Source organism: Brachyhypopomus gauderio, unplaced genomic scaffold (assembly GCF_052324685.1).
Source record: "Brachyhypopomus gauderio isolate BG-103 unplaced genomic scaffold, BGAUD_0.2 sc67, whole genome shotgun sequence".
NCBI lineage: Eukaryota > Metazoa > Chordata > Actinopteri > Gymnotiformes > Hypopomidae > Brachyhypopomus > Brachyhypopomus gauderio.
In genome coordinates, this window is record NW_027506888.1 from 1,133,582 (window position 1) to 1,149,101 (window position 15,520).

The 15,520-nt window shown below is 39.8% G+C and overlaps 1 protein-coding gene across 1 annotated transcript in view; it reads left to right on the forward strand.

Annotated features, from left to right (window-relative positions):
• LOC143490841 (complement C3-like) overlaps positions 1-15,520 on the forward strand; it is a 159,887-nt gene that overhangs the window by 126,638 nt on the left and 17,729 nt on the right. Inside the window, exons 27-34 of the mRNA XM_076989351.1 lie at positions 2,027-2,186; positions 6,643-6,726; positions 6,836-6,986; positions 7,468-7,631; positions 13,650-13,814; positions 14,583-14,642; positions 14,769-14,859; positions 15,095-15,143. Of these exons, the coding sequence (XP_076845466.1) occupies positions 2,027-2,186; positions 6,643-6,726; positions 6,836-6,986; positions 7,468-7,631; positions 13,650-13,814; positions 14,583-14,642; positions 14,769-14,859; positions 15,095-15,143 (924 nt within the window). The remainder of the gene's footprint in view (positions 1-2,026; positions 2,187-6,642; positions 6,727-6,835; positions 6,987-7,467; positions 7,632-13,649; positions 13,815-14,582; positions 14,643-14,768; positions 14,860-15,094; positions 15,144-15,520) is intronic.

Consider the following 15,520-nt stretch of genomic DNA (forward strand, 5'->3'; position numbering starts at 1 on the left):
GCTAGGGTTATACAGCTCCGGAGAGTCAACATCAAAGGAGATCAAAATAAAGTTTTAATTAAACTTATCAATGCAAAATATCAAAGCACAGCTTAACACTCTTTGATCGCCTTGACATTGATTGATGTGATGACGTCACATGGTGGGGTGGGGTGGGGTGGGGGGGGTTTCTTGACATTGATTGATGTGATGACGTCACACGGTGGGGTGGGGTGGGTGAGGGGGCGGGGTCAACTAGAGGTCAACCTGTCACTTGATTGATGCCGTACTCCACTTTCTCTCTATTGGGAATGTAAGATGTAGCTAATAGTTCTTGATATTTTAAGCTATTGATATTGCCTTCCACCTTTCAAATGTTTCGCACATCCCCATACTGAATGTAACCCCAGACCATGATCTTTCCACCACCAAACTTGACTGTTTTCTGGGTGAATCTTGGATCCATACGGGCTCCAGTAGGTCTCCTGCAGTATTTGCAGCGGCTGTGGTGTAATTCAACTGAAGATTCATCTGAGAAATCCACCTTCTGCCACTTTTCCAGCATCCATCCGTTTAGCAGGCTGTGGGCCTTGGCAAATGCCACATGGTTTTTTACCTGCCTTTTGTTTAGTACTGGCTTCTGGGCACTGATTCGACCATGGAGGCCATTTTGAGACAGAATCCTACAAACTGTTCTTGTTGACACAGGGACTTGAGGTGACCAGGCCTGGTGGAGCTCTGCTGCAGTGGAAGAGGGACTGGCTTTGGATTTTCTAACCAACAAACATTCCTCCCAAGCAGTTGTCTTGTGGGGTCTGCCGGCCCTGGGCTTGTCAAAAACATCTCCAGTCTCTTAAAATCTTTTTTAAATTCTTTGTACTTGACGCTGAGACACATTAAAGGTGCCAGCCACCTCTGCAGTGGATTTGGTCTTCAGCGTCTTGATAATCAAGGCTTTGGTCACAGGATGGATTTTTGGCATGTTGTCAGAGGTCAAGTTGCAAGTGAAGGTCTGGAGTGCTGGAGTTTTTTTTTATACACACCCACTAATTAACCAATCAATTAGTGAGCACAGGTGAGGCTGTAAACTAGGACAAAACTTTTGTCTTGCCAAAATCTGACCTTTAATAGCACCACAGCGTCATTCACCAGTGTTATGAAGCATATATTTGTATATGAATTGAATTGTTTGATTTTCACCTTACTTTCTGTGGGCGACAAAACTTTTGTCTTGCCAAAATCTGAACTTTCTGTGTTCATTAAATGATCAATATTTCTGCAGTAAAGCAAATTTATTTTTGTAAATTAAATCCCATTTGGGAGGGTTTCAGCTTTCATATGAGTCATTTCTAAAACCAATCGATGACTTTAAAGTCAGGTTATAAGCTTTTGTTTCCACAACAAGCGACAGAACTTATGTCAGGGACTGTAACCAAGACAAAGAGAAGTGAGCATATCACCCTGCTTCTCTGGCTCTTTCACTGATGTCAGTGAAGCCAGAGGATTCACCTCAAAGTGTTCCTTCTTGTTTAAATATTAGAATATGGCTTAGGACATTACAACTCAGAGCTGGAACCCATTTATTCAAAATGTCTTTAAGGTCTAAAACCATTTTAAAATACTGTCTGACAATGTTTGTTTTCCAGTACCTTTATTAATTAGCTATTCACTCATTGATATTTTTGGATCATTAAAAAATTATTGATTTAACTTTTTTACACTTTTATGATTTATATGCTTTTATTTTTATTATTATTATCATTATTATTATGTATAATATTTATATATATAAAAAAATATGCCTGTATATTATTATGTATAATATTTATATATATATATAATATATATGCCTGTATATATCAAATGTGCTATACAAATAAATGTCCCCACATTGTTAGTTCTATATTTTCAAATTTAATCTTTTATTTCAGGATATGATTATTTTCACTGCCGCCTGTACTGCTCATAGTTTTCAGTTTGTCATGTTTTCCCTGTAGGTTAACTGAAAATATTTCTCTATTGGCTAACTGTCATGTTTTCCCTGTAGGTTAACAGCTTATGTTGTCAGAGTTTTCAGCATGGCAAGTGATCTGGTTACCATAGATAAAAGCATTATCTGTGATGCCATGAAGTGGCTGATTCTGAATACGCAGATGCCCAGCGGTATGTTCAGAGAGGTGTACAGTGTTTCCTCGAGTGCTATGGGGGTAAGCAACCATAACAGGCTGTGATGTTTGCAAGGGTTCATTAGTTTGTTGAAACAAAATCTATGAGCACATCAATCAATCAATCAATCAAATTTTATTTATATAGCGCTTTTTACAACAGTTGTTGTCACAAAGCAGCTTTACAAGTGCCGAGTCCTAGCCCCCAGTGAGCAAGCCAAGGGGCGACAGTGGCAAGGAAAAACTCCCTAGTTTATTTGCATGAGGAAGAAACCTTGAGAGGAACCAAGACTCAGGGGGGGAACCCATCCTCCTCTGGCCGACACCGGTCACCATGACAACAACAACAACAACAATTTAGACAGAAAAAATAAAGAAAAGGAAAATACTGTATGTAATAATGTCCATCATGGTGTAAGCTTATCCGGTCAGGCAGTAGGTGTCTGGTACTGGATGGATCGCTTGTCTCTCCTCATCTCATTTTTCCTCAAGCAGGTGGGCAGCCATGTGGAGAAAATAAAACAGGGAAAATTAGCTCTGTATGAGGACACATACAGGACAGATGAAATTAAACACATTTCTGGAGTGTGGCAGCAACTCTGGCATTAATTTAAACTATTACAGCCTAGCTAAAAAGGCAGAACCAGAAGGTAACATAGGCTTGGGGGCAATCTGAGACAATGGCATCCATCCACTGCACTGTCAACAAACTTGAGTGACCACGAGCAGTGACAGGACGACAGCACCAGCGCCCCAGTCTACCATAAAACCCTTCGTCTATGAACCCCTGGATCTGTACCTTTATCTAAGGGGGGATGTTATTTATCAAACGCTAAACCAAATAGGTGGGTTTTCAACCTAGACTTAAAGATTGTGACTGTGTCAGAGTCCCGTACGCATTTTGGAAGGTTGTTCCAAAGCTGGGGGGCCTTATAAGAAAAGGCTCTTCCCCCTGCTGTTACCTTATTAATTTGTGGAACTAATAAAAGACCAGCACCCTGTGATCTTAGTTGACGTGGGGGTTCATAGTAGGAAATAAGTTCCTGGAGGTATTCAGGAGCAAGCCCGTGCAGTGCTTTATAAGTTAATAATAGAATTTTAAAATCAATATGGAATTTAACTGGGAGCCAATGCAGGGCTGATAAGACTGGTCTAATATGCTAAAATTTTCTAGTTCTGGTCAGAACTCTGGCTGCGGCATTTTTAACTATTTGAAGTTTATTTAGATTCCTATTTGAACATCCTGACAGTAGTGAGTTACAGTAGTCTAATCTGGAGCTAACAAAGGTGTGCACCAGTTTTTCTGCATCATCCTGTGATAATGCATTTCTTAACTTGGCAATGTTGCGGAGATGTAGAAAAGCTATCCTAGTAGTATTATCCATGTATTTATCAAATGATAGGTCGGAGTCGAGTATGACGCCTAGGTTTTTGACTATTGTGCTAGGTGTAATGGGGTAGTCTGCAAGATTAAGCATTAGATCTGGAATTTTCTGTCTTGAGGCCTTAGGGCCCAGGAGGAGAACTTCTGTTTTGTCCTCATTTAGTTGGAGGAAGTTTAGAGACATCCAGCATTTAATATCTCTTACACAGGCCTCAATTTTTCCTAAAGTGAGTTTGTCATCAGGTTTGGCTGATATGTAAAGTTGAGTGTCATCTGCATAGCAGTGAAAATTGACACCGTGTTTGTTTATAACTGTGCCCAATGGTAGCATATATAATGTAAATAATAGTGGTCCTAAGATGGAGCTTTGCGGGACCCCATATTTAACTATTGTACGTTTGGATGGAATATTATTGAGCTCTACAAACTGATGGTGATTTGTCAAGTAAGAGTTAAACCATGAAAGGGCTGTGCCTGAGACTCTAACTGCTTTCTAACTGCTTTAGCAAGATCCTATGATCAATTGTGTCAAAAGTTGCACTAAGATCAAGAAGCACTAACAGTGATACATAGCCTTGATCCGAAGCAAGGAGGAGATCATTTGTTACTTTGACTAATGCTGTTTCAGTACTGTGATGGGGCCTAAAGCCAAGATTGGAACTTTTCAAATATGTGATTCCTATGCAGATATAGGCATAATTGCTGGGCAACAGCTTTTTCTATGATCTTAATTATGTGTTCGAAAGGGTCTATAATTAGATAGCACAGTCGGATCAAGATTTGGTTTCTTGATCAGAGGTTTAATAACTGCTAATTTACATGATTTGGGCATGTGACTTATTGTAATGGATGAGTTAACTATAGTTAGAAGAGGTTCAGTTACAGCTGGTAATACCTCGTTTAATAACTTTGAGGGACCTGTGTCTAGAGTGTAGGTAGTACAATTTAAGGAAGAAATTATTTTCTCTAATTCTGATTGTGGGAGTGGATGAAAAGCATCAAGTTTTTCTCCCGGTATGTAATTTAAATCAATATCAACCAAACCAGATGACATACCCGTTGTATTGCTAATAAAAGGTTTTATATTTTGTCTAATATTCTCTATTTTATTATCAAAGAAATCTATAAATACATTACTAGTGAGGTTTACTGGAATCTGAGGTTCTGCGCCTGCTTGATTTTTTGTAAGTTTAGAAACAGTATTAAAAAGAAATCTAGTATTGTTTTTATTTTTCTCTATCAGTGAGGCTAAGTATGCTGAGCGTGCTTTAGCGAGTCCCCGTTTGTAGTCAATAATGCTATCCTTCCAGGCACAGTGGAATACTTCCAACTTTGTAGATCGCCATTTCCGCTCTAATTTCCGCTCTAATACAAATTCCGCTCTAATACAAAATCCTCTTAATGACTTTTAAAGCCCTCCATGGCCTCGCACCTGTCTACCTCTCCAACCTGTTGCACCCTCATGTTCCATCACGTCAGCTCAGGTCCTCTAACTCAGGTCTATTAACCATTCCAAGACACAGACTCTCCACTATGGGTGGCAGATCTTTCAGTGTTGCTGCCCCCACTCTCTGGAACTCTCTACCTTCCTCTCTTCGCTCCTCTGCCTCTCTTCCTATTTTCAAAGCTCAGCTAAAGACCTTCCTATTCTCCCACTACTTCCACTCTCGCTGATACTCCCAACTCTTCTCTCGTATGTTTGTTTATGTAAAGCGTCCTTGGGTTTGTGAAAGGCGCTATAAAAAATAAACTTATTATTATATTATTATTATTATTATTATTATTTACACTACCGTTCAAAAGTTTGGGGTCACCTAGACAATTTTGTGTTTTCCCTGAAATCTCATACTTTTATTTATCAAATGAGTTGCAAAATGAATAGAAATATAGTCCAGACATTGACAAGGTAGAAATAATGTTTTTTTTTTTATTTGAAATAATTTTCTACTTTAAACTTTGCTTTCGTCAAAGAATGCTCCCTTAGCAGCAATTACAGCATTGCAGACCTTTGGCATTCTAGCTGTTAATTTGCTGAGGTAATCTGGAGAAATTTCACCCCATGCTTCCAGAAGCCGCTCCCACAAGTTTGATTGGGTTAATGGGCACTTTTTTCGTACCATACGGTCAAGATGCTCCGAAAACTGCTCAATGGGGTTGAGATCTGGTGACTGCGCTGGCCACTCCATTACTGATAAAACAAAAGCTGCCTGCTTCTTCTCTAAATAGTTTGTGTATAATTTGGAGGTGTGCTTTGGGTCATTGTCCTGTTGCAGGATGAAATTGGCTCCAATAAAGCACTGTCCACAGGGTATGGCATGGTGTTGCAAAATGGAGTGATAGCCTTCCTTATTCAAAATCCCTTTTACCTTGTTCAAATCTCCCACTTTACCAGCACCAAAGCAACCCCAGACCATCACATTACCTCCACCATGTTTGACAGATGGTGTCAGGCACTCTTCCAGCATCTTTTCAGTTGTTCTGCGTCTGACAAATGTTCGTCTGTGTGATCTGTCCATTACACTATTTTCTAATCTTCCTCTGGCCAATGTCTGTGTTCTTTTGCCCATATTAATCTTTTTCTTTTATTAGCCAGATATGGCTTTTTCTTTGCCACTCTTCACTGTAGACGTTGACACTGGCGTTTTGCGGGTACCAGTATACAGTATCCAGTATATACTGAGTCCAGTATGCAGTATCCAGTATGTAGTAGGCTATTTCGAACAGAGCCACAGACTACATTAAGACACGCCCAAAGGGAGGGGTCCGGAGCAAAAACAAGTATAAACCGCATAAAAATCAACTTCACCAGACGCACTGACCGATGTAATTGGAAGAGAATCCCAAAATATTTTATATTTTTCAAAATAAAACATCACTCAGACTCTGATCGTCGATAAAATATATTTATATATTTTTTCTGTGCGGCCTGATACCAAATGACCCACGGACCGGTACCGGGTACCGGTACCACTGGGCCGCTGCTCTACAGGATGCACCAAACCTCTTCCAGAGATCTCACAGTGAATCTACTTTAGCATGTTTTACACATCAGTGCATTAGAAAAAACATTGAGGAATTACTGCAATGTGTGATTTATTATTGTTTCTTATAAAGGGTAAAGATTCAGGCCTTACAATGACATCGTTTGTGCTCATCGCCATGCAAGAGGGAGACAGAATTTGTGGTCGATCAGTAACTGTAAGTGTCCAGAGCGCCACAAAAGCGTGCACACACACATACGAACCACCATATTCCTTGTGTGAGCTCATACTTCACCTATGTGCTCCTCTGTCCTCACCATCTTCAGAGTCTCCAAGGCAGCATGGACAAGGCAGTTAGATACATTGAACAGAACATCGGTTCTACATCTAATCCTTACCCTGTTGCCATAGCATCATACGCTCTGGCAAACACTGGAAAATTGAACCATGACAGACTGTTGCAGTTTGCCTCACCTGGTAATTCAACAGCATATATGGCATATATTATAGTAGGAGCAAACAGGAGAGTTCTTGCAGTATACAAAGAAAACTCCTTGTATCAAATAATTTTGCAAATGCAGCTAACAATAACAGAAGCCTTTCATCTGGGTTTGTGCGTATACAAAAATGAGCTTCAATACTGTTATTAGATTCAGACAATCAGTGCAATTACCTTGAGATTCAGACCATTCTGTAAGCATTGTTATCTTGTGTTTTAGATAGCCCAGACAGTTCAGACAGTGTTATGATGCTGGGCTTCAGACTACTCAGTCAGTGTTTCCTGATTCACACATGTGCAACATGGTGCTTACTGATACTGACCCTGAGTTTCATCTTTTGTCAGTCAGATTTGTTAGAACTGTGGCTCTGAAGTCATGGAGTGCATTTATACATCTGTCATGTTTCTGTTTCATGGCAAACCACCATGGTGTGTGTGTGTGCATGCATATTTATACAGATGCTACTCACTGGCCAATCAGTGACAGTCATCTGTTCACCCTGGAGGCTACTGGCTATGCTCTCCTGGCCCTTCTCAAGGATGGCGACTTTACCACAGCATCACCCATTGTGAACTGGCTGAAGACCAACCAGATATTTGGAGGTGGCGACGTATCCACACAGGTGAGATTTGTAGGTGTCTACCTGTCCACACAGGTGAGATCTGTAGGTGTCTACCAGTCCACACAGGTGATATGCTGCATCTGCTGGTAGATCAGAGATAAAAAGCTCAATCCTATTAAGAGAATGAACTGAACCGAACACACACACACACACACGCACACAAGGCTGTGAGGGTCATAACAGCAATAAACGATGTAACTATAATGCCTCCAGCACTATAATTCCTAAGCTTTCAAAATCCTAGATTTGACCAAGTTATAACACAAACTCTGCTCCACCATCAAAGAAGCACATACTACTTGTGTGTTACCTGTACATTTGCATTATAAAAGCAAATACCAAATGCAAGGTGGCCAGATGAGTGAGATAGCAATATTCATTGCTACCTATTGTTCCCTAAACACTTTAGCACCAACCCAAAATGCCAACTCAGGGACCTCTCAGGGACCTATGTTTTGATAACAGGAACAGGTAGAATAGTGTTATATCAGTCTCCTTACCAAAGGGTGAAGGTCTGGATCTGTGTAATGACTTAATATCATGGACCAAAATATATATTTACTACCATGACCAATTTAATTTAAATATTCAAATTCATTGAATGGTTACTGTCACAGTTATAAGTGTTACAAGGGATAATACGTAGGATGATTTGGCTCAGGAGAGTAGCTATTTCTAATAGGTAAACTAACTAGCATATGTCACAGTACAGCGGGCCCCCTGCTGGTTGCCCCCATCCACAGCGGCAGTTGTCTTGTTGTTGTGTTGTGTTCTTCCCACGGGTGGGCGGGGCCTGTGATCCGCCTCACCTGATGGTCATTTGTCTATATATGTCTTATCTTACCTGTTGACTGCTGGTCATTGTATCCTTCATTTGGATTGCGTCACAGGTTTTTGGTTTGCGCACTTCATTCATTAAAACCTCCCTTTTCCCTGAAACTTGGCATGATCGAAAAAGATGATTAAGGGAAGGCACCCTGAACAAACATGTGATAAAGACAAGCTTACTCTGTTTAAAGCAGTCCCTGTCCAAGTTCCCGCCAAACAGAATTAACTTTAATTGAATGTGTGAAGATGACTTCTTCTCAAGAGTTTATAACTTTGAAGATATTCTGAAAGTTGGAAGTTAGAAAGAACCGGCCGCAACATGGCAGCAACTCAATGCATTTAGGCACCTAGACATGGCCAAGACAATCTGCTGCAGTTCAATCCGAGCATCAGAATGGGGAAGAAAGGTGATTTAAGTGACTTTGAATGTGGTATGGTTGTTGATGCCAGACGGGCTAGTCTGAGTATTTCGGAATCTGTTGATTTACTGGGATTTTCATGCACAGCCATCTCTAGGGTTTACAGAGAATGGTCTGAAAAAGAGAAAATATCCAGTGAGCAGTTCTGTGGGTGCAAATGCCTTGTTGATGCCAGAGGTCAGAGGAGAATGGTCAGACTGGGTCGAGCTGATTGAATGCCAACAGTAACTCAAATAACCAGTCGTTACAACCGAGGCATACAATTCGCACAGGCTCACCCAAATTGGACGATAGAAGATTCAGGGTTGCCAACTTTTCAAGATCGCTTGGAGTGAGATTTGAACCTGGAGGAGGTGGCGAGTGTAAATTGTTGACCGGGGGGGTGGGTGGCGAACGTAAATTGTTACCGGGGCGGTGTAAAATGGACACAAATTAAGTATTATATCGCGATCGATCGATCACCAGTGGTTGCCGCCAGGATCAGAGGTAAATTTCAGCGTGAGAAATCAGAAGTGTGGCGTGAGAGCGTGTGAAGACGGTCAAATGTGTGAGCTGGCAACCCTGGAAGATTGCAAAAACATTGCCAGGTCTGATGAGTCTCGATTTCTGTTGCAACATTTGGATGGTAGGGTCAACAACAGTTGGCATCAACAACATGAAAGCATGGATCCATCCTGCCTTGTATGAACGGTTCAGATGTGCAGCCGACAAATCTGCAGCAACTGCGTGATGCTATCATGTCAATATAGACCACACACTCTGAGGAATGTTTCCAGTACCTTGTTGAATCTATGCCATGAAGGATTAAAGCAGTTCTGAAGGCAAAAGGGGGTCCAACGTGGTACTAGCAAGGTGTGCCTAATAAAGTGGACCAGACTCACACTGCACACAACTATAACTTGCCTCCACACAGGTCACATGTTATGGCCCCACTTTGGCTCAACTGTAGGTGGAGCCTATAACATGAACAGAAATGTAACTCAGGGGAATGCATTATAGGGAGAACACCAGACAGAATATTTACATATAACACAGGTTTACTCATGGTCAAAACATGCAACAACAACGTACAACTAACCAACATTCTATACACCAAACACCACCAAACAGATAACATATAACACCAGATAACAAACATACTATGCCATCTTGGGAACATAATAATCAAACAAAACAGACTACACTGTAAAAAAAAACAGTTTTTTTACAGGTTTTTCCCAATAAATTTTACAGTTTTTTCCTGTATTTTAAAATGACAGGGAAAGTGTATTACAATTACCAGAACAAACTGTTTATTTAAAAATGTCATGTGATTTAACAAGAAAAATCTGTATAAATTAAATACATTATAAATCTGTTTTTTAACAATTCTTAGATAATAATTTTAACTAAACAAACTGTAAAAAGAAAGTAATATTGATTAATCTTAATGAGACAAAGTAATAGAATCTTCTGGAATTAATTTCAAGGAAATATTACAAGACAACATTGATGCATGTTTTAATTTAAGTTTTGACATGTTAAATATGTGATTTTCATGTTATAAAAGTGAGTAAAAAGTAAAATGTTCTTGACTGTGATTTATTTTTATATTTATAACATACATAAAGAGTTAAGGCGTTCCAGATCCATCTCATTTTCAATCCACTATTAAATATGCACTGTATCTGTATCACTGTATCTACACTGTAAACCCGGATTAGGTTTTAATAAATTATTTTAGTAATCATTAATTATTATTTCATGTTTCATAAAAAATATTGCCATTACTAAATAAAACTAGTTGTTATCATTATTGAGCTGAAATAGGCATTGCAATGATCATGTTAAGTAAAGATAACTGAATATGTTAAGTTTATGATTGGTAGGGGTGGGGCCTGTTTGAATCGGACCACTGCACAGTGTGCATGAAGAGTTGTTCTGGTTGTGCATATTGTTTGAAGAACCTTTCGTTATCACCCCGCTGCAGCCCAAATGCATGAGTTTTGAAATCAGTGTTTCTTCAAATGAGTATTTGCAACGTCAGCTTTCAGTGCATGTAACTTATTTAGTTAACGCGTAATATATTCTTATCGGTTCATATAGTGCTAGAACATGTGTCTGGCATTCCTGTCCGATCATAGTTTAACTATAACCGTAGCGTTGAAATGTGTGTTCTGACGGTTCGGAGTTTATGGCTCATTTTAACTATTAATGTTATATATATTTTTATATTGAAGCGTCGGTCCAATGGGGGACGGCTGTAACGTGGCTCGCGCCACGGAGCGAGGAGACGGACACAATCGCTGAGAAGAGCGAGATTTATTGCAGGGCATTCCACAATCGTCATCGTAGTGGCAGGCAGGGGTCATAACAGGAGAGCCATCAAGGTTGGACAGGTACAGGGGCATAACGACACGGAAAGCAACAAACGACAGCAGGGCAACACGAAACTGAGAAACACATAAACGGTCAGACATCCAAAACAACCGACAACCAGACTGGGGAAATACAGGGACTATATGAACACTGAACTAAACTAGGAACAGGTGGGGACGATTATGACAGGGGCGTGGCGGACAATCAGGGAATCTCAGAGACAACGAGCGGGGCAGGGTAAACAGGCACGGAACACAGACACGAGGGAACCCAGAGTGGCAGCCACGAGAGGGGGCGTTGCCCTACGTGACAACGGCGCTACTTCCCATGAGTCTCTGCGACTCCGGTATCGTTATCTGTTAATGTGATGTCTATGCATGTGTTGATTAATTGTGTACTTGATTATGTGCATTACTTGGTTTAAGTCCCCCTTCATCAATTTATGTAGTTGTACTGTGTGAATTATTCTATGCCATGTTTGTGTAGTGTTGTCGTGTTATTGCCGTTCTCTCATGTTTTGTGTCTAAATTAAGTCTCTTCTGCGTGATCGTGGGGTCTGGCGTGATTATGTTGTTGAGGCAGTTTGAATTTAAAAAGCCTTGTGCTGCGGTGGATCTGTTTGCTACCTCTCCTTCCTACACCACACTGCAATATTGTTATAATTGAATGTGAACTAGAGTAAAGACCACATTCAATTTTAGGAATATTTCCTTTAAAATGACAGTGTTGCATGTTAAGTGTTATAATCACCGTTTTTTTACAGTTTATGTATGTTTTTTAATTTACAGTACTTATCTGTTTTTTTACATAAACTGTAAAAAAACGGTAATTTTCTGGAAACGGGGGCGCCAGAAAATTGCCGTTTTTTTACAGTTTATGTATGTTTTTAAATTTACAGTACTTATCTGTTTTTTTACATAAACTGTAAAAAAACGGTAATTTTCTGGAAACGGGGGGCGCCAGAAAATTGCCGTTTTTTTTACAGTTTATGTATGTTTTTAAATTTACAGTACTTATCTGTTTTTTTACAGTAATTTTCTGGCGCCCCCATTTCCAGAAAATTACCGTTTTTTTACACTTTTTTTTTTTACAGTGTACAGTACACTAATCTAAACCCATTACTACACTAACTAAAGTATAACAGAACTAGAAATAAAGATGCTCAACTCTATCCTGGTGTTCTTAGACATCAACAACCTGCATGTGTGTATATGTACAATATATTGCCAAAAGTATTCGCTCACCTTCTTCAGGGTTGCCAACTTTTCAAGAGCACTTGGAGAGAGATTTGAACCTGAAGGGGGTGGCGAGTGTAAATTGTTGCCGGGGGGGGTGTAAAATAGACACAAATTAAGTATTATATCGCGATCGATCGCCAGTGGTTGGCGCCAGAGCGAACTAGTAACTCATTGAATCATAGATGTGGATCAGAGGTAAATAAACTAGATTTTTTTTCGGCGTGAGAAATCGGATGTGCGGCGTGAGAGCGTGTGAAGACGGTCAAATGCATGTGTCTCACGCTCAATGCGTGAGAGTTGGCAACCCTGCCTTCTTTGACTCACATATGAGCTTAAGTGACATCCCATTCGTAATCCATAGGGTCCAATATGACGTTGCACCACCCTTTGCAGCTAGAACAGCTTCAACTCTTCTGGAAAAGTTGTCCAGAAGGTTCGAAGTCCAGGGAGTTGACGTTTCAGCTCTGCACCCCTCCCATTGGCCATCTGTAGGTGTAGTCTACATCTGGTTCATATGTCTACTTCCTTGGGTGTGGTTCAATGTGCATGACAAAAAAAATCCTCACTCATAAAAAATAATGCTGTTGTATCACCTGCCACCACTGGCGAGTGAAATAATTATATTACTCCCAAATTAAATATTTATTTATTTATTTTAATCGCAGTCTGATCCCTGGCATGTGCCTTAGTTTTTTTTTCAAAATAAAAGACGACCCACCCAGAACGTATCCGTGACCCACTTTTGGGTCGTAACCCACCAGTTGAGTTTAGTTCATGTGCGTTAACGAAATGTCCCATGCTCATCTTTGTCAAGCGTCAACTCCTTGTGGTTGTGTCTGCACTCATTGCACAATCCAGAATAGATGTGTTCACATCATACTCGTCTCATCATCCTGCCTAACCTCGCCCGTCACAGTAAATAGTCCTGTGTAGTCCTACTGTCATATGTATATAGTTCTTTGTAGCCCTACTATCCTATGTAGCATCCTGGTCCTGGAGGAAAGTTTCCTTTCACTGTACCGTTACTTGAAATATTTGTATCCATTAATTCAGAAAATTTGTACCTCTTGAATAGAATAAAAGGCTTTGGCTAATTATATATATCTATCCAACAACCTGATATTTAGTCCAACAGTGTGTCGATCTAATAAACCTGTTGCTCTCCTCTTCCTCAGGCTACTGTTGTGGTCTTTGAGGCTTTAGCAAAGTACACAGCAGAGAAACCAAAAGCACCCCCAATTGAAAGAGATATGAACGTAATCGTCACATCCACTGCAAAATCAACCAGTTTTAAAGGCCTCTTCTCCAAAACAACCAGAGGTCTACAGCGCTCTGACAAGGTAAGGGAGAGCAGGAGGAGAGATGAAGGAGAGATGGAGGCATGAAGTGGACATAATTTAAACTGTGAAGAAGCTGTTGTCACATTTAAGTAATAAGCTACATTTTCAATTGGGTTAAGGTACCAATTTAATGTTCTAAGATCTCCCTGTTGGTAAAAGCCATACATTCCCTAACGGTACATGCAGGGAATCTTGAACTGTATGTATGCTTGTGCCTTTTTCTGTTTTTAATTACAGAAACATTCATTGCTTTTATAAGGTGCTCCTTGTACAGAGCACCTTATAAAAGCAATAAATGTTTCTGTAATTAAAGAATTTTTTCTTTTTTTTTTTGGGTGACAAATGTGTGATGTGTAGTCAGACACAATGTTATGTTTCAGGACTAAACACGTAATTTCATTGCTATTGTCTCCAAATTAATTTGCTATTGTCATGTCTGCCCTTCAACGCCCCTACCTCAAGTGATTACTTGTATGTATTAACCCCCCTTGTTTTGCCCCCTTGTTGTTTGTGACATCTTGTTCAGTCTTATCTAGCTTTTCTACCAGTTTTCTCTGCTGTTTTTGTGGTTTACCTTGGACTGATTATTCAGCATGATTTCAGATCACCCCTTCAATCTCTTACTGAAACCCTTTTTACTTAATCTGCTCCTGACAATCTGGCAATTTTAAAGAATTCAATTTGTTATGAAGCAGTATACATTAAGTTAGCGACATTCAGATAAAGATTTTTTTAAGTTTAATGCATTGCTTGAACTGCATGGAACAGTTCCCGGCAGGAGGTGACTTAACAGTGACGGCGTCCGGACATGGAGAAGGGTCCATAAGAGTGAGTGAAGTGATTATGCTCAAACTATAGAACAATAAAATAAACTATGGAAAAATAAAATGAACCAGGCAGATTCAGCCAATGGGCATTCAGTCATCAGCTCACAGTTGCCTTCATTTCTTCAAGGTTGTCACCCTATATTACACCAGACCTGACAAAAATGCTACCAAATGCAAAAACTTTGAGCTGGACGTTAACATTACCAGAAACAGAGAAAGTATGTCTACTAATCATCTTTATTTTGTATTTTGCATCAAAATAACCCAGTCCAGTATTTCATGTTATACAGTAGAAAATCAATTTTAAGTTATTATGTTCATGATTGCTTAATTCACATTAAAATTCATTCTTGAACACAATTCATTTTTTTATGTTGCATGTTTTAATTTTAAGGTAAATCACTTTATTATATTATTTTATAATAATATAATTTTTATTATATTATTTTGCAGCTTCTTATGACCAGGCACTAAGAAGTTATACACTTAGCATTGAGACCAAGTAAGTTTAGTATATATTTGTAAAAAAAAAAAAAAAAAAGTAAATGTGCCATATTTGTCAATTGTGATTTTTTCACCACAATCGAAATTTGTCCTCTACTTTTTACCCATCTGTGCAGTTAGAACACACACACACACACACACACACACACACACACACACACACACACACACACACACACACACACACACACTAGTGCAGGGGTAATCAATTAAATCTTTCCGCGGTCCATTTTTGGCAGATAGCTCAGACCTTAGGTCCGGATTGTTGAGCGCGGGGGGGGGGGGGGGGGGGGGGGGGGGGGGGGGGGGTGGCGAACGAAAGTTGTTGAGCGGGGGCGAACGTAACACTCAAATGGGTGGTGAACGTAACACTCG